Here is a 25,427-nt window from a genome sequence, read left to right on the forward strand (position 1 = left end):
ACTAAATAACTCGCCCAGCTACAGCACTAGGGACAGATTTAGCGGGATATAAATTTGAGGCCTAGTATTTAGGCGCTGGGTGACAGGTATGGGTTTAGTGACAGAATTAGACTTGGAAATACACAGTAGCGGGTGTGTGTGAAGTTATTCTGAATGACCCAATGTGCACCTTGAATATTATATACCCTTTTAGGGATAGATTTCAAATAGCTCTGATATAGCAGAAACCACTAAATTATGAAATTGCTAAATTGGGAATTGTATTTCAACCCAGAACAAAAAATGTGCTTTGACGGACACTAAATATCTTGCCCAGCAACAACAGTACAGCGGTAACGAGAGATTTAGCAGGATATAAATTTGAGGCCTAGTATTTAGGCGCTGGGTGACAGGTATGGGTTTAGTGACAGAATTAGACTTGAAAATACACAGTAGCGGGTGTGTGTGAAGTTATTCTGAATGACCCAATGTGCACCTTGAATATTATATACCCTTTTAGGGATAGATTTCAAATAGCTCTGATATAGCAGAAACCACTAAATTATGAAATTGCTAAATTGGGAATTGTACTTCAACCCAGAACAAAAAATGTGCTTTGACGGACACTAAATATCTTTCCAAGCAACAACAGTACAGCGGTAACGAGAGATTTAGCAGGATATAAATTTGAGGCCTAGTATTTAGGCGCTGGGTGACAGGTATGGGTTTAGTGACAGAATTAGACTTGGAAATACACAGTAGCGGGTGTGTGTGAAGTTATTCTGAATGACCCAATGTGCACCTTGAATATTATATACCCTTTTAGGGATAGATTTCAAATAGCTCTGATATAGCAGAAACCACTAAATTATGAAATTGCTAAATTGGGAATTGTACTTCAACCCAGAACAAAAAATGTGCTTTGACGGACACTAAATAACTTTCCCAGCTACAACAGGACAGCGGTAACGAGAGATTTAGCGGGATATAAATTTGAGGCCTAGTATTTAGGCGCTGGGTGACAGGTATGGGTTTAGTGACAGAATTAGACTTGGAAATACACAGTAGCGGGTGTGTGTGAAGTTATTCTGAATGACCCTATGTGCACCTTCAATATGATCTACCCTTTTAGGGATAGATTTCAAATAGCTCTGATATAGCAGAAACCACTAAATTATGAAATTGCTAAATTGGGAATTGTATTTCAACCCAGAACAAAAAATGTGCTTTGACGGACACTAAATAACTTTCCCAGCTACAACAGGACAGCGGTAACGAGAGATTTAGCAGGATATAAATTTGAGGCCTAGTATTTAGGCGCTGGGTGACAGGTATGGGTTTAGTGACAGAATTAGACTTGAAAATACACAGTAGCGGGTGTGTGTGAAGTTATTCTGAATGACCCAATGTGCACCTTGAATATTATATACCCTTTTAGGGATAGATTTCAAATAGCTCTGATATAGCAGAAACCACTAAATTATGAAATTGCTAAATTGGGAATTGTACTTCAACCCAGAACAAAAAATGTGCTTTGACGGACACTAAATATCTTTCCAAGCAACAACAGTACAGCGGTAACGAGAGATTTAGCAGGATATAAATTTGAGGCCTAGTATTTAGGCGCTGGGTGACAGGTATGGGTTTAGTGACAGAATTAGACTTGGAAATACACAGTAGCGGGTGTGTGTGAAGTTATTCTGAATGACCCAATGTGCACCTTGAATATTATATACCCTTTTAGGGATAGATTTCAAATAGCTCTGATATAGCAGAAACCACTAAATTATGAAATTGCTAAATTGGGAATTGTACTTCAACCCAGAACAAAAAATGTGCTTTGACGGACACTAAATAACTTTCCCAGCTACAACAGGACAGCGGTAACGAGAGATTTAGCGGGATATAAATTTGAGGCCTAGTATTTAGGCGCTGGGTGACAGGTATGGGTTTAGTGACAGAATTAGACTTGGAAATACACAGTAGCGGGTGTGTGTGAAGTTATTCTGAATGACCCTATGTGCACCTTCAATATGATCTACCCTTTTAGGGATAGATTTCAAATAGCTCTGATATAGCAGAAACCACTAAATTATGAAATTGCTAAATTGGGAATTGTATTTCAACCCAGAACAAAAAATGTGCTTTGACGGACACTAAATAACTTTCCCAGCTACAACAGGACAGCGGTAACGAGAGATTTAGCAGGATATAAATTTGAGGCCTAGTATTTAGGCGCTGGGTGACAGGTATGGGTTTAGTGACAGAATTAGACTTGAAAATACACAGTAGCGGGTGTGTGTGAAGTTATTCTGAATGACCCAATGTGCACCTTGAATATTTTATACCCTTTTAGGGATAGATTTCAAATAGCTCTGATATAGCAGAAACCACTAAATTATGAAATTGCTAAATTGGGAATTGTACTTCAACCCAGAACAAAAAATGTGCTTTGACGGACACTAAATATCTTTCCAAGCAACAACAGTACAGCGGTAACGAGAGATTTAGCAGGATATAAATTTGAGGCCTAGTATTTAGGCGCTGGGTGACAGGTATGGGTTTAGTGACAGAATTAGACTTGGAAATACACAGTAGCGGGTGTGTGTGAAGTTATTCTGAATGACCCAATGTGCACCTTGAATATTATATACCCTTTTAGGGATAGATTTCAAATAGCTCTGATATAGCAGAAACCACTAAATTATGAAATTGCTAAATTGGGAATTGTACTTCAACCCAGAACAAAAAATGTGCTTTGACGGACACTAAATAACTTTCCCAGCTACAACAGGACAGCGGTAACGAGAGATTTAGCGGGATATAAATTTGAGGCCTAGTATTTAGGCGCTGGGTGACAGGTATGGGTTTAGTGACAGAATTAGACTTGGAAATACACAGTAGCGGGTGTGTGTGAAGTTATTCTGAATGACCCTATGTGCACCTTCAATATGATCTACCCTTTTAGGGATAGATTTCAAATAGCTCTGATATAGCAGAAACCACTAAATTATGAAATTGCTAAATTGGGAATTGTATTTCAACCCAGAACAAAAAATGTGCTTTGACGGACACTAAATAACTTTCCCAGCTACAACAGGACAGCGGTAACGAGAGATTTAGCAGGATATAAATTTGAGGCCTAGTATTTAGGCGCTGGGTGACAGGTATGGGTTTAGTGACAGAATTAGACTTGAAAATACACAGTAGCGGGTGTGTGTGAAGTTATTCTGAATGACCCAATGTGCACCTTGAATATTATATACCCTTTTAGGGATAGATTTCAAATAGCTCTGATATAGCAGAAACCACTAAATTATGAAATTGCTAAATTGGGAATTGTACTTCAACCCAGAACAAAAAATGTGCTTTGACGGACACTAAATAACTTTCCCAGCTACAACAGGACAGCGGTAACGAGAGATTTAGCAGGATATAAATTTGAGGCCTAGTATTTAGGCGCTGGGTGACAGGTATGGGTTTAGTGACAGAATTAGACTTGAAAATACACAGTAGCGGGTGTGTGTGAAGTTATTCTGAATGACCCAATGTGCACCTTGAATATTATATACCCTTTTAGGGATAGATTTCAAATAGCTCTGATATAGCAGAAACCACTAAATTATGAAATTGCTAAATTGGGAATTGTACTTCAACCCAGAACAAAAAATGTGCTTTGACGGACACTAAATAACTTTCCCAGCTACAACAGGACAGCGGTAACGAGAGATTTAGCGGGATATAAATTTGAGGCCTAGTATTTAGGCGCTGGGTGACCGGTATGGATTTAGTGACAGAATTAGACTGGGATATGGCCAAAAAATAACCACACTATTGCTGGTTAAATGCACTTGGTGACGGGCGCAGCTTGCCCCTGATGTAGTATATGGCCAAAAAATGAACAGACTATTGCTGGTTAAATGCACTTGGTGTCACAGCTTGACCAACCACACTACTGAGGGTTAAATGCACTTGGTGACGGGCGCAGCTTGCCCCTGATGTAGTATATGGCCAAAAAATAAACAGACTATTGCTGGTTAAATGCACTTGGTGTGACAGCTTCACCCTGATGTAGGCTTTAGCCAGAAAACAACCACACCATTGAGGGTTAAATGCACTTGGTGACAGGCGCAGCTTGCCCCTGATTTTGTATATGGCCAAAAAATGAACAGACTATTGCTGGTTAAATGCACTTGGTGTGACAGCTTCACCCTGATGTAGGCTTTAGCCAAAAAACAACCACACCATTGAGGGTTAAATGCACTTGGTGACAGGCGCAGCTTGCCCCTGATTTTGTATATGGCCAAAAAATGAACAGACTATTGCTGGTTAAATGCACTTGGTGTGACAGCTTCACCCTGATGTAGGCTTTAGCCAAAAAACAACCACACCATTGAGGGTTAAATGCACTTGGTCGCAGCTTGTGCTGGCGCACCACAAGACACAAAATGGCCGCCGATCACCCCAGAAAAATGTGACTGACAAACGGTCTGGGCAGCCTAAAAACAGTGAGCAATTGAGGATCAGCAGCTCAATGATCCACAGCTGCAGATCGATCAGTTAATCAAGTCCTTTGGAGGAGTTAATCTGCCTAATCTCGCCCTACTGTCGCAGCCGCAACCTCTCCCTACGCTAATCAGAGCAGAGTGACGGGCGGCGCTATGTGACTCCAGCTTAAATAGAGGCTGGGTCACATGGTGCTCTGGCCAATCACAGCCATGCCAATAGTAGGCATGGCTGTGATGGCCTCTTGGGGCAAGTAGTATGACGCTTGTTGATTGGCTGCTTTGCAGCCTTTCAAAAAGCGCCAAGAAAGCGTCACAAAAGCGCCAAGAAAGCGACGAACACCGAACCCGAACCCGGACTTTTACGAAAATGTCCGGGTTCGGGTCCGTGTCACGGACACCCCAAAATTCGGTACGAACCCGAACTATACAGTTCGAGTTCGCTCATCCCTACTGTTGATCACTGGGGGTTTCAGTAGGGGACGCTGTGTGATCAGCTTATTGTCATTGAACTCTAAGTGGACAACAGAAATGAAATAAATTCTCATAGACTATTTATTTATGTAAACCAAAACCCCCATATCACTGCCAGGATGCCATCCATGTAGCATTGCATGGGCATTGCTTTCCAAAATATGATCTGCATGCAAAACACAATAGAAGAAAAGCATACCTGATATGTTTAAAAAAAAATCTTCGTAAGTACGCCATACAACCCTTAGATAATCCAGAGCATTCTGTATCAAGTACTGTGTTCCAGTGAAGCAGAGGTCTGACTGTTTGGCTCCAATCACCAAAGCTATGTTTAGGGAAGAAGCACTTTTAAAGGACTACCTTGCCAGCTGCTGTGCACGGGGAGGTTCTGGTATGCTTGGATTGTCCTACCGTAATAGCATAAAATCTGGGAAGTTAGGACTATTTGCAAAATAGGAGTTCTGAAAACCTAGGTATAAGGCACTAGATATAATACAGAGTGTATTTTTTGACTGAATGTTAAAGAGGACTTATAACCTCTCCTGACATGTCTGTTTTAGTAACTACTTACGTTCCCCATGTAATAATAGTTCTGGAGTATCTGTTCTTATGGCTCTCTCCTTCATTATTGCTGCTATAAGTTAAAAACAAATTACGGTATTAGTTGTTTGCAATGACAGTTCAGATGGGTGTAAGAAGATTTCTAACACCCTGAAACTGAGCTGCAGCATGGTGGCCAAGACCATACAGCGGTTTAACAATACAGGTTCCACTGAGAACAGACCTCGCCATGGTCGGCCAAAGAAGTTGAGTGCACGTGCCCAGAGTCATATTCAGAGGTTGCCTTTTTAAAATAGATGTATGCATGCTGCTAGTATTGCTGCAGAGATTAAAGAGGTGGGGGGGGGGGTCAGCCTGTCAGTTCTAAGACCATACGCCGCACACTGCATCAAATTGGTCTGCATGGCTGTCGTCCCAAAAGGAAGCTTCTTCAAAAGATGATGCACAAAAAAAAGCCTGCAAACAGTTTGCTGAAGACAAGCAGAATAAGGATATGGATTACTTAAACAATGTCCTGTGGTCTGATGAGACCAAGATAAACGTATCTGGTTCAGATGGTGTCAAGCCTGTGTGGTGGCAACCAGGTGAGGAACACAAAGACAAGTGTGTATTGACTACAGTCAAGCATGGTAGTGGGAGTGTCATGGTTTGGGGCTGCATGAGTGCTGCCGACTGTGGGGAGTGTAAGAAGGTACCTAGAATCATTGTGGATGGAAGGTATGTGTCACTGAGGTTCCTGGCCTCGATGAAGTAAGAGCTGGTATTTTATGTGTCTGCAGCAGCTATTGCTAATTGACACCTTGAGAGTTAGCATGGCTGTCATAGTTGATCCGGGGGGGCTCTTACTGGGAGTAGTCAAAGTGCTGGGTGGGTGACTACTCCCCATGTTCCAAGCCGGGTTTTGCCAAGCATAAAAAACAGCCAGCACTGCCAGGTGTGTGGATTTACCTCCCTCTGACAGTGGAGCTCAGGAGTCTGTGTGCTATGAACTGAGGGCTGTTCTAGGATTTGAGATTTGAGCCGGGCTGGAGGACTCAGGCCTGGGCTGGAGGACTTGATGAGGCTGAACTGCTAACAAGGTGTAAATTAACAATGAGGAAAAAAGATGACTTTTATTGTTTATGGACTTTCCTTGTGTGTGAACAAACACCAAGCCACTTGCGTTTTGCAGCTTATATGCATTTTGTTATACACCAATGTGTGAATAAACACAGCTGTTTGATTCAATAACTGTGTACTTTGCCTCTATACTGCATCCGCTAGTCCTCGCTACCAGAACAAATCCCCACAATTGGTGGAGGATGCCGGCAAGCACAGTGCCGCTAGCCTGAACGCCAATATATTTTTGGGCACAGTTGTATGTCGTACATCAAACCACCTGTATTTTAACCCTTGCCCCACGACAAAATAGAGGCTGTTGTGAAGGCCCTCATAGAGGCTAATTTGCAGCAGCGAGAGACCAATCTGCACCAACAGGAGGCTATTAAGCAGCAGCAAGAGACCAATCAGTTGCTGCTACAACACGTAATGGCTTTGCAGACAGCAGGAGCAACCCCAAGCGTCCACGATGCCCGGAAAGCAGTCCGTGCAGCGATCCCTAAGATGTCACCTGCAGACGATATCGAAACCTACTTGGTGATGTACGAGAAAGTGGCCACCAGGGAAAAGCTGCCCCGAGACCAGTGGGCTGAGGTCGTCACTCCTTTCCTGGCATCAGAGTCCTAGCGAGTGTATTTCGACTTGCCGGATGATCAAGCAGCCGACTACCCGAAGGTAAAGGGTGAGATTTTGGCAAGACTGGGCGTGAATGTGTTTGTCCGGGCCCAGAGGGTACATAAGTGGGATTTTAAGCCGGCTGGGCCCACAAGACCCCAGTATTATGACTTACTCCACCTTATGCAAAAGTGTCTACAGCCTGATGTGCTGTTTACCACGGCTATGCTGGATAGACTATTGGGGGGGCTTCTTTTGGAAGGAGGGCAGGCAAACTCCGGAACTCCCCACCCCAGGCCCACCGGTATGAGCCAATTAACACCCCCGGGAGGTTTCCCTTATGGTCCGGACCCAGTTAATCTGCTGGCGGTGTCAGGAACCTGGCCACACCAGGGCTGAGTGTCCTCATCGGGTTGAACCCATGGACACTAATTGTGGTTACTGACAATCGTTATATGCTAGGAAACTGTGTGCCACAGGTACCCCGGAGGCTCTAGACAACTTGTGTCAGGTGGAAGTGGGAGACACTCAAGCGGAGACGCTGCTGGACTCAGGGAGCTTGGTGACCCTGGTAAGGGCTACCCTGGTGCGGTCCGCTGAGTATGCTGGCCGGAAAGTTGGGGTGATGTGCATTCATGGAGACTTGAAAGACTACCCCACCGCGCTGGTGTCTCTAACCACGGTGGCCGGCAGGTGGACCCACGAAGTGGCAGTCGTCACATAGTAACATAGTAACATAGTAACATAGTACATAAGGCCGAAAAAAGACATTTGTCCATCCAGTTCGACCTGTCATCCTGCAAGTTGATCCAGAGGAAGGCAAAAAACCCCTGTGAGGTAGAAGCCAATTTTCCTCACTTTAGGGGAATAAAAATTCCTTCCCGACTCCAATCAGGCAATCAGAATAAATCCCTGGATCAACGATATCTCTCTAGTAGCTATAGCCTGTAATATTATTACGCTCCAGAAATACATCCAGGCCCCTCTTGAATTCCTTTATTGTACTCACCATCACCACCTCCTCAGGCAGAGAGTTCCATAGTCTCACTGCTCTTACCGTAAAGAATCCTCTTCTATGTTTGTGTACAAACCTTCTTTCCTCCAGACGCATAGGATGTCCCCTCGTCACAGTCACCGTCCTGGGAATAAATAGATGACGGGATAGATCTCTGTACTGACCCCTGATATATTTATACATATTAATTAGATCTCCTCTCAGTCGTCTTTTTTCTAAAGTGAATAACCCTAATTTTGATAATCTTTCACGGTACTGTAGTTGCCCCATTCCAGTTATTACTTTAGTTGCCCTCCTCTGGACCCTCTCCAGCTCTGCTATGTCTGCTTTGTTCACTGGAGCCCAGAACTGTACACAGTACTCCATGTGTGGTCTGACTAATGATTTGTAAAGTGGTAGGACTATGTTCTCATCACGGGCATCTATGCCCCTTTTGATGCAACCCATTATCTTATTTGCCTTGGCAGCAGCTGCCTGACACTGTTTTTTGCAGCTTAGTTTGCTATTTATTAAAATTCCTAGATCTTTTTCCATGTCAGTGTTACCGAGTGTTTTACCATTTAATAAGTACGGGTGACTTGCATTATTCCTTCCCATGTGCATAACTTTACATTTGTCAGTGTTAAACCTCATCTGCCACTTATCTGCCCAAGCCTCCAATCTATCCAGATCACTGTGTAGTAGTATACTGTCCTATACATATCTCCAATGTGGTGCCTATGTGGCGTTCTGCGCATTGATTGCCTGCCCGCATGTCTATTGTACCTCAATAAAGTAAAGATTGGACTTTTATGGTGAGTGCCATCTCTTATCTTCTTACCTTGTACAAATCTCCACTATGAACTAATAATAGAGAGTTGGGCAGTTGTGAGAGTTACGGATACCCCTGAGACAGGAATAAGCCCAGGAGATTGTCCTTGTTCAGGGGGACGGCCAGAACCCTGGGAACCTGAGGCCAAAGGGCGAGTGGTAGGTGTGACCGCTACTTCGTTGGAAGAGGGGGAGACAACCCTGCGTAGGGTAATGGTGGTAGACATGGAGGAGTTGCCACCGGGTCCTGGGTTGGCAGACCTCAACGTCTCCAGGCATCCAAATGCCGAGATCCAACCCTTTTCTGGGCCTGGGAGAATGTGGTAATACTTGATGGTGTACCCCAACAACCTGGGGCCAAGTCAATGTTTCCCCGTTTTGTGGTCCACCAGAATATGCTATATCAGGTAAACCAGCTGCGGGGTGAACCTGTTGAACAGTTGGTGGTGCCCAGGACCTATCGAAAACTCGTGTTAGAGTTAGACCACCAACATGTTCTCGGGGGTCAGCTGGGACTGCAGAAGATACAGGACCGGATAACTTTTGTAAGTCTTGCCCGACCTGCCAAACCACTAGCCTCCAGCACCTGTTCCGCAGTCCCTTAGTGCCCCTCCCAATTATTGAGGTACCATTTGAGAGAATAGCTATGGATCTCGTAGGCCCAGTACCGAAGTCCGCCAGGGGGTACCAACACATCTTGGTCGTCCTAGACTACGCCACTCGGTACCTGGAGGCTGTGCCACTGTGACATACATCGGCCAAATATATACAAAGTTCTGGCAGCACTACTGAACCCAACACATTGGGAAAGCCATGAAAGATACCTTAAAAGGTGGTGGTGGTGCAAAGCAGATATGGATCCCGGCTGATGATCCTAACGTCAGATAAATGCAAAGAAATCCGCAACACTCGCCATTGTAGAAAATCCAGTGATAGCTTTATTCCATAGAACAACAAGGTGATGCAACGTTTCGACCTGCCTTGGTCTTTTTCAAGCAAACATCGGCCAAACTCACAGCAAAAGAGTAAATGGAGATGTTTTCCAGAGTGGGGATACCCAAAGAGGTTCTGACTGACCAGGGGACTCCTTTTATGTCCAAGGTCATGCGGGAACTGTGTAAGTCGCTGAATATCAAACAGATACGGACATCCGTCTATCACCCGCAAACTGACGGACTAGTAGAAAGGTTTAATCAAACGTTAAAAGCTATTTTAAAACAAGTAGTAGCTGAGTATGGAAAGGACTAGGACCTTCTTCTGCTCTATCTTATGTTCACAGTGTGAGAAGTGCCCCAGGCCTCTACTGGGTTCTCGCCCTTCGAACCACTATATGGCAGACATCCACGTGGTATGTTGGACATAGCCAAAAAGGCATGGGAGCAACAACCCACACCATATAAAAGTGTTGTTGAATACGTCACCCAGATGCAGGAACATATGGAAACCTTGTTGCCGCTAGTAAAGGAACATTTGGAGGCAGCTTAGCGAGCTCAAAGTTGGGTGTATAATCGGCAAGCTCTGGTCCAGATCTTTAACCCGGGAGATCGGGTTTTGGTTCTGGTACCGACAGTGGACAGTAAGTTACTGGCTAGGTGGCAGGGACCCTACGAGGTACTTGAAAAGGTTAGAGAAGTAAACTACAAGGTACACCAGGTGTACCATGTGAATTTACTCAAACCATGGAAGGATAGGGAGACCAGTACTGACGATAGCCCGCGACCGAGTTTTCTAGGCGGAGAGGTTCCAGGCCCCTAAGTCTGATGTAAGGGAAGCGGTTGCCACAGTGAAGATTGCAGACAGCCTCTCCTCTAAACAGACTCAGGAGGCCAGGGAGTTCATCAGCAGGAACACTGGACGCACTTCCATAATCCAGCATAATTTGAGGGTGTGTGTATTGTGTCAGTACACAAAAGTGATACCTTCTGGCGCAAAGACACAACCTCAGTAGATATGTATAGGATCTTTTATTGGTAAATGACAACGCGTTTCGGAGTCAATATACTCCTTTTTCAAGTCTTTGGGGTCCGTGCTGGAGCTTGAGCTACAAACTGGGCTGCAGGGCAGTATTCCAACATGATATACTGTAGTTCCCAAACGTACTTCCAAGATGTCTGTGAAGGTTCTCATTTATCCAGGTCATGGTATATATCTGTAAAGAATAAATCAAGGCAACTGGACGTACTGTAGATTTCTTTAAAACGTTTCACTCGTTCTTCCAATGAGCTTTCTCAATCAACACCTTTGACCCAACGCTGGGTCTAATTACCAGATGTGGATTCAGTTACATATTTATTCCCCGAATTTTTTGTAAAAAAAGAATTGAGAAAGCTCGTTGGAAGAACGAGTGAAACGTTTTCAAGAAATCTACAGTACGTCCAGTTGCCTTGATTTATTCTTTACAGATATGCACTTCCATTCCAAGATGACCACTGCCTCCTGAGGGTATATATGCTGGACTGGCGAAGCAAATCACCAGACCTAAACCCTACTGAGCATCTCTGGGGCATTCTCAAACGAAAGGTGGAGAAGTGCAAGGTCTCCAACATCCACCTGCTTCTTGATGTTGTCATAGAGTAACAGAAGTGGATTCCGGTGGCAACCTGTGAAGCTCTTGTGAACTCCATGCCCAAGAGAGTTAAGGCAATGCTGGAAAATAATGGTGGCCACACAAAATATTGACAATTTGGGTACAATTTGGCAATTTTCACTTAAAGTTGTACTCTTTTTTACTTTTTCACACCCATATGCAATCTTCTGTTCGCTTCTCCCTTATATTGCAATGAATTAGCACTGTTGTGTATGGCAGATTCGCAATTTTCTTATGGATTCTTGGGGAATGCTGCCTGAGATGCTGTGGTCACAATTGACCATAGCATTTCATGGGTTAAATGTATACGATTGCCACTATAGCCAATTCCATACATTAGACCCTGGTGTCTGCTATGTGAAACAGCAGACACCCAATGGCTATGGCACCCTCTCAACTCCAGAGCAGGCGCCAACTTTAAAGAGATGACATCCGATGTACAAGTATGGCACATGGTTAATTAGCGCAGTGGTTGAATAGCGCTTTCCCATCCACAAAACATCCTAGAGAGTCAGTAATAGGCTGATACCGATATTTGGCTTGTGGGTGAAATTTCAGGATGAACCTAAAATGCACCTTCCAGTCTAACCTTTACAGGTAAACTTAATGTGACCTTCTCTAAACTTTTTAATGCACAGGTCCAACTGTTAAATGTTTCAGTACTTTTGCACAACTTGCTGTTCTCTAACAAGGAGCATAATGGCAAAATACACAACAGGTATTTGATCCATGAATAGCCCAATAAACTTCCTGGTTCAATTAGAATTGGAATTTAAACAGTCCTCCTCATCATGCTGTTCACATTTTGACATCATGAGACCAAGACAACACCTAACAATTTATCAACAATACCTCGCCTTGGCGAGGCTTCAAGCAGAATTTTCTCACACGGAAGTGGCCACTGTGCTTAGAGAGTAACAGAGTGTCATCAGCAGCTTGCAAAAGAGATACAGAGACTGGAAGAGTCGCAGAAAGGCACAGAAGTGGACATCTTTGGCCACATCCCACTGATGACCACTTCATTGTGAACAATGCGGAACCGGATGATGAATGCCACACAACTCCAGGCACATTTAAGGGAGGCGGGAGGCATCCAAGTGTCACGTCAGAGCATTCAAAACCGTTTACATTAGCGTGGTCTGCACCACACAACCAGTCACAAGCGTCATTGTTTTTTTATGGACCAGGAAGCATCTACACTGGATGAGGGACAAGTGGGCCTCAGTGCTGTTCACTGATGAAAGTCGATTCACGCTGAGCAGAATTGAGGGCCCCCAACAATGTTGGAGACATCAAGGAGAGCTCTATGCATTAGTCAGACGAGCCTTTGGTGGTAGTGGCGTTACAATGTGGGCAGGTATGTCTAGTCAATACAGAACTGCCCTACACTTTGTGAATGATACAATGACAAGCCCATACTACTAGAATAACATAATGAATCCAGTCATTGTGCCTCTGCATGAACAACACAGGCCTAATTTCATCTTCATGGACAACAATGCGCCAGGTTGCATAATTAGGGAACAGCTGCTGGAGACTGGGGTACCACAAATAGAGTGGTCTGAACTTTCTCTAGACCTGAATCCCATTGAAAACCTATGGGATCAGCTGAGTCGTCATGTGGAGGCTCGTAACTCTGTACCCTAGAACCTCAAATACCTGAGGGCCGGCCTTCAAGAAGAGTGGGATGCCATGCCTGAGCAGAGTCGACTTGTGAACAGCATGATACATCGTTGTCAAGCTGTAATTGATGCTCAAGGCCACATGACAGGTTTTTGAGACTGACACTTTTTGTGGGGGTATACCCACCACTGTTGTTGGCTTTTGTTTCAATAATTTATTTGAGATCACTATTGCTGCTTCTACTTAAATTCCCTACTTTCATGATATAATATCACTGTTGCGTGAACTTTTTACGTTTTCCATAAATTTCACCCGAAAGCCAAATATCCCTAACTTTTTGTGAGTGGTGTACATCATAAGAAGGATGTGCTGATCATGAGGTACAGATTGTATTATAGGCCAGACCTATATTCTCATTTCTTATGGTTTTTGTTGGAAACAGTCACCAAGCATGTAAAGTGTCTAGTGTAAACAATGCACTTCCTAGAATACAAGACACCAGACATTGAACCAGTTATTCAGAGCTATTTCAGTTCTCAGGCCAGCAGAACTGTGAATGCAGCTCTGAGCGGTGAAACTTATTATAATTGTGGATCAGTACAAAATACGTTATGAAATATATCTGCTCAATTAATCAGGGTTTTCTATAGATTAGTGCTGTATATAAATTGTAAGGTGAATCCCCTATTCGCTTAGTTATGTAGTGCTATGGGAAGGAGGTTTGTATGCCTACATAACCAGTCAGATTTGGGAAGAGGGTATGCAAATCACACAGTGAGAAGTTTTATAGTTCAGGCAATGCTCTCTGAAATCTGGGAAAAGTGTATGCAAATGAGCTCAAAGCAAGTGCTGCGTCTAATACCACCAGATGCAAGGGAGTTATCTTATAAGTCAATGTTTGACCATTTAAACAGGCCTTGAGACATGACTTGGATAATAATTCCACAGGAGCATTGCCTGACCTATAAGACTCCACACGCTGTTTATGTGCTACTCATAAGGAGATATAGTATCCCCTGAATACTAACCCATGCCTCTCACCCAGTTAAGCCAGTACTCTCTGCTCTGCACTGATAAGGGGTAATCACTCCAAAACAGCTGTCTGCAGATGAGATGCTGGCTTAATTCTTATCCAAGTCATGTCTCAAGGTCTGTTTAAAAGATCAAACTTTGACTTATAGAATAGCTGCCTTACATCTGATGGCATTGTTAAGAGCTCATTTGCATCCCTTTCTTCCCAGAATTCCAGAGGAGCATTGCCTGGTTCCATAAGTCTCCTCCATATCAGAAGCCTATGAAAGCCTGGCCCTTGGACCAAAAATGGCAGGCATATTGAGTGCCACCCGGCTTTCCCAGAGTCCTGAATATATGCATGTAGTCAGATCTGTCCACTTTGCTGAATCACTAGGCAGTATTGCCACTGAAGAGTCTGAGTACAAATGCTATGAAGCTTAGTAGTAGTACCAGTGTTCTCACGAATCAAGCCGGATATATAATATCTGGATATGTGCTTTATGTTTAACTGTTTTATTGGTTCTGTTCTTCCTTCAGGTAATCTTCACTGCTGCTGGCAAAGGAACTTCATTCTTCATTTAGTACTAACTTTTGCATAACAGAGGGGCAAATGATTGTGTTACAACATGCTAGGCCGCCATCCCAACCAGAGTCATCTGCTTTTCCATCCGCCATAGGAATGGGCAAGAAGCAAATAGTACTGCCTGTGCAGGCTCATTCAGACAGTAGACTGGTCCATGCCATTACACCTCCGACTTTGGAAGTCACACAGGATGAAGTTGGGGAGCAAGATCCGTCCTTGGAAGACCTATGTAAACCACTTTCTTGTAAGCTGTGTAATGTCACTTTAAATTCTGCACAGCAAGCTCAGGCACACTATCAGGTAAGCAAGCTGAGGCTGGTGTTGCTTTATTCTGGGACTCTCCACCACAGACCTATTACCTAAAGTACTCTATGAATAGCATTGCTGGTACTTATTTTAAATCAGTTTCTCTCTACTCACCCCTTTTCCCTCACTGTGCTCCCAAAAATTGGCCGTGTAATGCATAGAGAGATCTGAGAAGTCCACTTAATGTATTACATAGCCAGTTTTGTTGGCTCACATTTGGTCCCCCCCCTCACCCCCAGTGATCCAAGAAATGTAAAATGGGTCTGAGGTCAGGAATTGGTTGACAGGTGATGTTATTTTAAAAAATAGCTAAATATTTTAACCCCTTAATGACCAGCCTGTTTTTGGCCTTACTGACCTAGTGATTCTTTTTTTCATTTTCTTCTTTGTCGCCTTCCACGAGCTATAACTTTGCGTGACATTTTCGGGTACACATAACTTACTGATTAACTTTTATTTACTCTTTCTGGAAGGAGAATAGGAAAAAACAGCAGTACTGTTTTTATATTGTAAATTTTGTGGCGTTCATTATTTGGCATAAATAGCCCGGTAACTTTATTCTCTGGGTTAGTACAAATAAAACAATACCAAATACAGATAGTTTTTGTTTACATTTTACTACGTTTGCGCAATAAAAACAATAAAAAAATATATATATGTTTTTGCCTCGCCACAGCCCAAGACCCATAACTTTTTTAGTTTTCTTTCTACGGAGCTCGGTGAGGGCTTGCTTTTTGCAGGACGCCTTGTAGTTTTCATTGGCCTCATTTTGGAGTACTTAATGCTTTTTATTCTGCTTTTTTGCTGGCCAAAAAGCAAAGAGCGCAGCCTGCTGGGAAATGCTGGAGGCAGGCCTCGGGCATTCGCTAGGCCCTGGCCTACGTTCATTGACATTAGCACCGCGTGATCTAATTTGCAGTTGGCCGATAGGAGACAGAAGGATTCCGCTCCCTCTGTAACTGCATACTTGCCACAGGCGATATTGCCTGCGGCATGTAATGGGTTACATGGCCTGGATCAGCGCTTTTGCTGGTCTGGGCTGTTAGAGCAGCACGGCTCTCATGGGAGAATCAAGCTCTGGCTCTCTAAAAAGGCGGTGGGCCAGGCTAAGGCTCCTTAGTGACCACCGTAAAAAGGCGTATTGGTGGTCACTAAGGGATTAACAATATATTATATATTTATTGAGAATTCAGGGTAAACATTGCCAAATGTTCCAAAAGAGAAATGCTCAGGGCTCACTTCAGACACGGTAACCTCTGCCTCCTCTGTACGCTGGTTTAAACTGTCTCTGAACCCGGACATATCCCCTTTTTCCCCCAGGCAGCCCCTCTGAGATGAGCATCAGAGCATTTCATGTTTTACAGTCAAGGTCAGCGCTAAAGCCTGCCCATTCCATTAGTGTTGATGATGTTACCAGGAACACTGCTAGGCGGAAGCCTCAGCCTAGCAGTGTAAGAATGCAAGCAAAAAAGCCCTTGCCCTGAACCACAGCTATGTGTCTATGCAAACAGTTTGATAGGAAGGTTGCTAGTGACAGATTCCCTTGCATATTACTTTTTTATTTTTATTTATTTGTTATTTTTTTTAATATTGACAATTTTTATTATTTATTTGTTATTTTTAATCTTCAGTTAACGTACATCAAATATTGATGGAAATTTATGTTAAAGTTAGTGGACCTGTATCCACAGAATGCATTTCAGTCAGCATGTTATAGAACAGAAGGAGCTGAGCAGGTTGTTATATAGTTTTGTGGTAAACAATTTAGCAAAACTTGCAATTTATACATTTACAGTTGTGGAAAAATGCTGTTAAGTAAGAAGTGTTAATAGTTTATTTTTCATTCAAAGTGAATAAACAAAAGAGAAATCTACATCAAATCAATACTTTATGTGACCAACTTTTGCCTCCAAAACAGCAACATTTCTTCTAAATACACTTGTTTTTGAAAACACTCTACAGGGAAGTTGTTCCAAACATCTTGCAGAACTAACCATAGATCTTCTGTGGATGAAGGCTTACTCAGATCCTTCTTTCTCTTCATGTAATCCCAGACATAATCCATTATGTTGAGATCAGGTCTCTGCGGGGCCACATCACTTCCAGAACTCCTTGTTGCTCTTTTTTCTGAAGATATTTTTTAATAACATTGGCTGTATGCTTCTGGTAGTTACCCTGCTGCAGAGTAAATCTGGGGGCAATCAGATGCCTCTCTGGTGGCACTACATGATGGATAAGTATCTGCCTGTATTTCTTCTCAGGGGGAGGATAACATGGAATTCTGTACATGTTATCAATCCCCTTCACCAATCAATCATAAAGCATACTTTCTCTCTGATTGTTGTATGTGGTTGGGGGTTCCATAAAAGGAGTGTGAAGATGAGTGCTTGCTCATCTAATAACTCCTCTGTGCCTAATTAGAGTGTCTATTGACGTTATGACCCAGACATTTACCAGCATTTGGATCATGGTGCCAAATTAGTTGCACCAAACACACCACAAACACACAAACATCAATAAAGTTTACATATTACACTGTCCCTATCTGGTCCATACCCGATCTATAGAGTAACATATACAGAGTGCTTCTCTAGAAATACCCATTAAATGCTGCAGTAGCAGCGATAAGGACTACTAGAGAGAAATATCTAATATATTTCTTTGACAGATGGAAAAAAATTTCATCAGTCAGAAAATGGATTTTCGCACATTTACTTTCACAATAAACAATCATTTTTAATAACTATAGATTTCTTATTAAACAACAGTATTTAGACACTTTTCAGACGGGTGTAGTTCAGGGTTTTTATGGATGCAATATCCAGACCTCCCGCAGTTCATCAGATCAAACTCATTTTCTGATGAACTGCAGGAGGTTCAGGTGTTATATGGGAGTAATAAAGCACCCATGTTATACCTGTCTAAAACTGGCCTTAGTTAATGCATCATTTTAGGTTTAAGGATTTACTATTGTTAGTTAGGATTACAGTTTGTATAGAGGGATGGAAAATATATACCGTACTGTATGCAAAAATGGGTTGGTGCATTCCTGTGGTTTTTGCATTTCTTTAACACATGCAGCATTGAATGTATACATGTGTGGTATGTATGAACTCCTCAAATCTTACTGTTTTTTGCAGACTATATTTTATTTGCATGAAGCCTCTGCTATAGTGTGCATGTTAGTTCTTTGCAATTTGGATTTTTGTCTAAATTTTGTCAATTATTGTTTGCATTAAGGTGCTCACCGCTGCAATGTCGACGGCAAGAAGGTAAACAGTGAAGAGAAGGCTATGATGACCTATCCTGAGGATCAATATTAAAATCCTGGAAAAAAATCTTTTTTGTTATAACTTTATAAACAGTATGGGCACATTTATTACTTTTACCCACTACTATCATTTTTATGAAATTTGCAATTTGATGCAAAGTTGCATGAAGGTGTCCCTGTGTATAAAGTGCGGAGTAGCATTTTGATAATGTGCCAAGTGTCTACTTTCAGAAAATATATGGGTATGGGGGGGGGGAGGGGGGGAGAGGAAGAGTATGATTTCTTTATTTTGTAATTTAGGTTTTATTTAACCATGTCAAAGCCATTGTCCTGGCTACCAGAGATGCATAATATCCAAACACCCTTGGCATTGAAAGGGTTAAAGGGGTTGTCCAGACTTTTAATATTGATGACCTATCCTCAGAATAGGTCATCAATATCATATCGGTGGGGGTCCAACATCCGGTGCCCCCGCCGATCAGCTGTATGAGGAGACGGCACGCGCAGTGTGCATGTGGCGTCTCCCTTCTTTCTTACTGTTCACTGCTGCTTTGCCATAGACATATCAGCAGCAGGAAGAGAGATGGGAGATGGCACTTGCACACTGCACGTGCCGTCTTCTAATACAGCTGACCCCCACTGATCTGATATTGATGACCTATCCTGAGGATAGATCATTATTGTTAAAGCTTGGACAACCCCTTTAAGACCGCTCCTGTGTACAGCTGTCAGTAACTGACAGCTACCGTATCTCTTTACGCACACTTACACAGGGAATGCTATCAATCACTTATAAGACCTTCCCTGTGTACAACTGAAGTCAGAAAAAGCAGAGATTTAAATGTAGAAATTACAAGCTTTCACAACTCTATATCATTCTGCTCAGCTCTTCCTGCTCTATAACATGCTGCCTGCAGATTGCACAGAATTTTGTGGTGACAGGTTGAAAACGTATGCCCTATTTACCGTACCTGGCTATCTCTGGCAGTGCCATAGAAAATAAATAGCAGCAGACACTTGCATTCTGCTGCTCTATTCATGGAGGTCAGACCCCCAATGATCAGATATTTATTCCCTAGCCCTTGGGTAAGGGATAGGTTTCTAACCTGCACATCCCTTCTACACTGCTCATTGTTTTCTACTGCGGCCAGATGTGCCATGCTATTGAATAAGAATTTATCATCATATATGTCACATGATTTACCTCTGTGGTTTCGGCAGTTTTAGAGCATGATATATTTTCATAAGCTGTGTGATTTATGGGAGATTTCCTCCTATTGTAACTAGAGATGAGTGACACAAGCTTCCGATCCTAGATGCAAAGTTACTTTGCTCAAAACTTCGGTTTAATACTGTATGGCGATCCGTCTCCGTACAGCATTAAAGTCAGTTATTCCCAAAGTCTTGTATGAATAACTTCTGTATTTGATTTTTTAACCTGGAAAACCATTTTAAAACTTGGATCCAAACTCGGCTTTGGTTCCGACTGGTAACTCGGAACCGAAGCTGAGTTTGGATCCAAGTTTTAAAATGGTTTTCCAGTTTAAAAATCAAATACTGAAGTTATTCACTGAAGTCTCGCGAAACTTTGGGAATAACTGACTTCACCTCGTCAGCGGCCATACATTTTAATGCTATACAGCATTAAACCGAAGTTTTGGGCGAAGCGACTTTGGATTTAGGATCTGAAGCTCGATTCGCTCATCCCTAATTATAACAGTCTTCATATATAATCTGACTCTAAGAATAAAAAGGGTCATAAATACATATGAGTTACAACTTTTTTTTTATGTTCTACTGATTTTTTTTGTTTGTTCTGTATTTAGTTCAGCAGCTAGATGTATTGTAGCAAATTGTATGGTAGAAAAACCTATTCCCACGATGCAGTTAAAAAGCACAGAGAAGCACGCCCTAACCTTGCAGTTTCCATATGGTCTTGGCTTGTTTTTTCCATACTATACAGAGTTGTGTTTTAGAACTGCTTCTTTGAGAAACACCGGACAGAACTGGTGTAAAACTATGTGTAAAGTGTAGTTTTACCACAACCACAACTAGCAGTGCTATGTCAATGTGCTTTGCTATAAAAACTGCAGCAGAAAAGCTTTTTATAGTCTTTTTTTATGCAGTTTATTTTTAGAACTGCTTCTACAAGAAAATGTGACCATGCCTACAGGAAAAACATGTTTTTTTTTTTAGATACAGTAGTGATATGCTTCCTCTTGGGCTGCTATAGCCAAATTTCAGGCTGCACATCGACCTTTCAACTTGAGATGGGACCCAGTGGGGTTCAGTATGCCTACAACATAAATGAGATGGCTTGATTCCAGGCTGAGATCAGCAGAGAAAAGAAGTGTGTGGAAAATTCTCTCCAATTGTCTTCTCACCATGCATGAAATCCAGTGCATATACGGTGGAGATACCTAGAGTGATGTCATATTGCACTTTTCAGTTGGAAATAAAAGCAGAAACTTTTTTCTTTTGTAATTTTTTTTTGAAATCTTGTATTTTAGGGCAAAAACCACAGCAAGAAGTTGCGGAATTACTGTGCATCAAGTAGTTGTCCGCCGTCATCAAGACACACTTTACATACAGTATCACCTGGATCATCTTCACCAAATGTAAGTTTTTGGTCGACTAATATCTTCTTGCAAGATATGATTTCAAGTTCCATTACTTATTAATTTGCCCTTGATGGATGACCCCTTTATAGGATGTAACCTCTCCCTAACTGACCTAACTTGTATTTTTGACCCGTCTTGTTTACCCATTTACTTTTTGTCTTCTCCTTGCTTGCCACCCTTTGTCTCTCTTGGTTGTAACTTGGCTTGTTTCTGCTGGATACTGCTTTGGCTTTGACCGCTCTTTTTTTAAGCCTGGCTAGCACAACTACTCAATCAGACCGACCACCTGCTAGCAGCTACCTGGTAAGCGCAGGATAGGATTCCATACCATAAGGGAGTGCTCAGGGTTAACAAGTTAGGGGCCTGGGTGGGATCACCCTTACTGGAGCAGATATTTTGCTGTAGTCAGGGTGCCTGTAGTTATAGGGTTGTTGCAGGGTAAATTTGCAGACTCTTGCTGAATTGGGCAGCTACAGCCAAGTCTGGCAGTGGGTGTGCAGTTTGCTGGACAGGTAACGCTGGGTTCACACTTCAGTTATTTGATCAATTATTGCCATCAGTTAGTGTGAGCCAAAACTAGGTGCAGATCTTTCCATTATACCTTATCTCTGAGTAGGTTTCACTACCGGCTTTAGCTCACAACAACTGATGGAAATAACTGACCAAATAACTGAAGTGTGAACTGGACCTAACCTGTATCTTGTCAGGAAATAATCCCAGTTCATACTCTCAAAGGGTCCAAAGGCCCCTATGGGCCAGACGGATTGCAGAATATCTTTTTGGTACCAGCCAGGCAGGTAAATAATGGTATTATTATTATTAAATATAATTTTTTTCTGTATAAGAAAGTGTATCCTGCCGTGCGTTCCTATTCTGTCAGTACTAGGGTTGCACCGGTTTCGAATTATCGATACCCAATCGATGCTGTTGTACCGGCAACGATTCGATACAGGGATTTGCCTTTTACCGATACCAGGCTGCACTACTGCGCAGCCTAGTATCACATAACATTGCATGCGCTGCTCTCAGCGCGTGCCATGTTCCCTCAGCAGCACAGTGGAGAAGGAAGCAGTCTCTCCCCTCTTCCCCTGCCACTGCTGCCGCTGCCACCTGTGAGGGAAGAGAGGGGCGGAGGAGGGGAGGGGCTGTGGCCATTGCACCACCAATGAAGATAACTAAAACATTAATACAAATACAGGAGGCAGGTGCCGGCTGCAGAATCACATAGCCGGCACCCGACCTCTATGTCATGGAGCTGATCGTCGTATGCCAGCTGTGTGATTCTGTTGCCGGCACCCGCCTCCTGTATTTGTATTAAACGTTAGTTATCTTCATTGGTGGCGGAGTGCTCCTTCCCCCCCAGTATTAAAAACATTGGTGGCACAGAGCGTCCTCCCTCCACCCACCCCAGTATTAAATCATTGGTGGCAGTGGCCACAGGGTCCCCTCCCCCCTCTTCATTGATGGTGCAGTGGCAGTTCCGATCGGAGCCCCAGCAGTGTAATCGCTGGGCTCCGATTGGTTACCATGGCAGCCAGGACGCTACTGAAGCCCTGACTGCCATTGTAAGCTCCCTGCTGCAGCAGCAGGGAGAGTGTAAGATCCTATACACCCTAATAGATCTGTATTAGGGTTTATAGGACAAGGGATTAATAGATCCCAGGTTCTAACCCCTAAGGGGGGAAATAGTTATTAAATAAAAAGTAAAAAAATAACTCCACCAAAATATTAACTATAAATGACCCCCTTTCCCAATTTTACATACAAAATATATGAACAATAAATAAATAAACAAATTACATATTGCCATGTTCAAAAACTTCAAACTATTAAAATATAAAAAAAATCTCCTATGTGGTGAACGCCGTAACAGAAAATAAAAAAAATAAAAACTGAGCGATTCACCATTTTTTAGTCACCTGGGACAAGGTGACTAAAAAATGGTGAATCGCTCAGTTTTATTTTTTTTATTTTCTGTTACGGCAGTTCACCACATAGGAGATTTTTTTTATATTTTAATAGTTTGAAGTTTTTGAACATGGCAATATGTAATTTGTTTATTTATTTATTGCTCATATATTTTGTATGTAAAATTGGGAAAGGGGGTGATTTATATTTAATATTTTGGTGGAGTTTTTTTTTACTTTTTATTTAATAACTATTTCCCCCAAAAATAGGATAGGACTGTTCTATTATGGGCTGGACGTTCTATAAAATGCTGAATGCACGCGGCTTTTTTTGTGTTTTATTTTTTTCGAATGGTATCGAGTACTGCAATACTTTTTTATGGTATCGAAATCAAATCAAAATGTTGGTATCGTGACAACCCTAGTCACTGCAAAGAATGAACAATATGCAGTGTATTTATTCTGAACTGAATATATACCGCAGCCTCTTTTTTGTGCTACAGTATGCACTACAGATTGCTTTAATTTGTAGATATTAATGTACAGCTCCGCTTTTATATAGTTTTTCTTTATAAATGGATGCTAAATTTCTAGAATTCTGTAGACATAATGTACTTCTCCTAGAGGAGGCAAATGCATAGAGCTGGCTCCAGCAGTGTCCACTAGAGGGCGTCTTGCGTTTAGTTCTGTGCCAGAAGGAAATCATTACTGCATATTTAGGCTGCTCTCTGATGCTATATATTCACTCCAGACATCACATTTCACTGCATTTATGTTCAAGCAGTTTTACTTGGAATATTCCCTGATTGACTGACACAAGAATACAGGGTACATTCTTATATTGTCCCTGCTGCCCTGGATAGCACCTTTTAGTAGGATGTACGTAATAAAAACCTGTCCTAAATCTCTTATTTTGAGGATCAGACAACTTCAGTCCTTGTTCTATGGCCTGTGACCATCCATTTTATATCTATATCTGACATCTAGTGGATGTATCTGTCATTAGCTTATCTAATATGGTCTGTATTCACATAGCAAATTATGTGGCTCAATCTTGAGTATCTAAATTAGAAAAAGCAACATTTCAACATATTCTATTATTAATAAAGGCTATCAAAAGGCTATCCTTAAGGTGCCATGTGTTATATTGTGCATGATGGCATCCGTTCTGGAATTTTTCAGCTACTCCCCCTTCAGATAAATGACGCCTCAGGTGTACATTACTTGCTGCCCTTTACGTCTCTATTGGAAGAACGTACACATTCTGCCTGGCTGAACATGCATGTTTATGGGACGATTGGGGATGATAACTGCCGGTAGAACTATTCTCAGCCGGCAGCTTTGTAATGTCTATGGTCACCTTTGGTTGCTATTTAGTTGGTGTCACTAATTTAGCTTCTTTATTATATCCTGCAGGTGTTCTAATTTAACTTGTTTTATGCTGGTAACAGATTATATTAAAACATCTCCTGAATATCAACAGTGCATCATTGTAATTATCAGAACCTGTTGAATGTTTTCAGTGGATTGAATTACAAAAATGAGATGTGATATTGAACATTTTTAATGGGAACTTCCAGGGGAATTATGATTTGTTTGTTTAAAAAAAAGGGGCAGAGTGCTTGAAAACAAACAAGCGTTGCTCACCTTGCCGATCCCCCACCATTGTGGTTCTGCTGTTGCTCTGGTCTGTTCTTCTCTCTACTTATTGGTCTCTGGTGGCACACAGGAAGTGGCTTGAACTGCCCACAGCCCACCACTGGACTTAGCGGCGACCTGCCTCAGTTGGCTGTTGGCTGAGCAAGCAGTCCAAGCCATCTCATGTGTCTTGGGTCAAGACCAGGAAGTGGAGGCAGTGGGGACCAGAGCAGTGTCAGAAAAGAGCAGCAGCAGCAGCAGCAGCGGAGGAGGATCCGTGAGATGAGTAATGCTTCTTTTTTATTTTTAACCTATTTTAAACAAAATCCCTGGATTTAGTAATTATCAGTTAATGTTAAATATTAGAACATGATGTAATTCAGCTCAAAAATAAAAGTTATGCGTTTAATTTATTCAGGTGACAGTCCCTAAAAGTGGGGGGCGGGTGATTCTTGCTACCGAGAATGACTACTGCAAACTATGTGATGCTTCATTCAGCTCTCCAGTGGTTGCTCAAGCACACTACCAAGGAAAGAACCATGCCAAGAGATTGCGTCTGGCTGAGACACCAGCTAATACTTCCATGTAAGTATAAAATATAACATCCCATAAAAGCTAAAGAAGCTCATTTTCTTCAATTTTGTTACTTCATGGAGGAGAAAAAAATGTTTTTGTCGAAGAATAGAGTAAGCATAAACCAACTAGCATATATCCCTACCAGCTAAGATGGCCATACACCTCTGATGGTCGATGAGAGGAACACTGCGGCTTCTCTTGTGGCAGAACAGTGCTGGATCTTCCTTTCCACTGGTGGTTTCAG

General features: G+C 42.4%; 1 protein-coding gene across 1 annotated transcript in view; it reads left to right on the plus strand.

Annotated features, from left to right (window-relative positions):
- The window catches only part of ZMAT3 (zinc finger matrin-type 3), a 62,102-nt gene that overhangs the window by 29,767 nt on the left and 6,908 nt on the right, over nucleotides 1-25,427 (plus strand). The window contains exons 2-4 of the mRNA XM_044290095.1: nucleotides 14,819-15,164; nucleotides 20,952-21,059; nucleotides 25,026-25,192. Coding sequence (XP_044146030.1) covers nucleotides 14,892-15,164; nucleotides 20,952-21,059; nucleotides 25,026-25,192 — 548 coding nt within the window. The 5' untranslated portion in view covers nucleotides 14,819-14,891. The remainder of the gene's footprint in view (nucleotides 1-14,818; nucleotides 15,165-20,951; nucleotides 21,060-25,025; nucleotides 25,193-25,427) is intronic.

This window comes from Bufo gargarizans, chromosome 4 (genome assembly GCF_014858855.1).
Source record: "Bufo gargarizans isolate SCDJY-AF-19 chromosome 4, ASM1485885v1, whole genome shotgun sequence".
NCBI classification, from domain to species: Eukaryota; Metazoa; Chordata; class Amphibia; order Anura; family Bufonidae; genus Bufo; species Bufo gargarizans.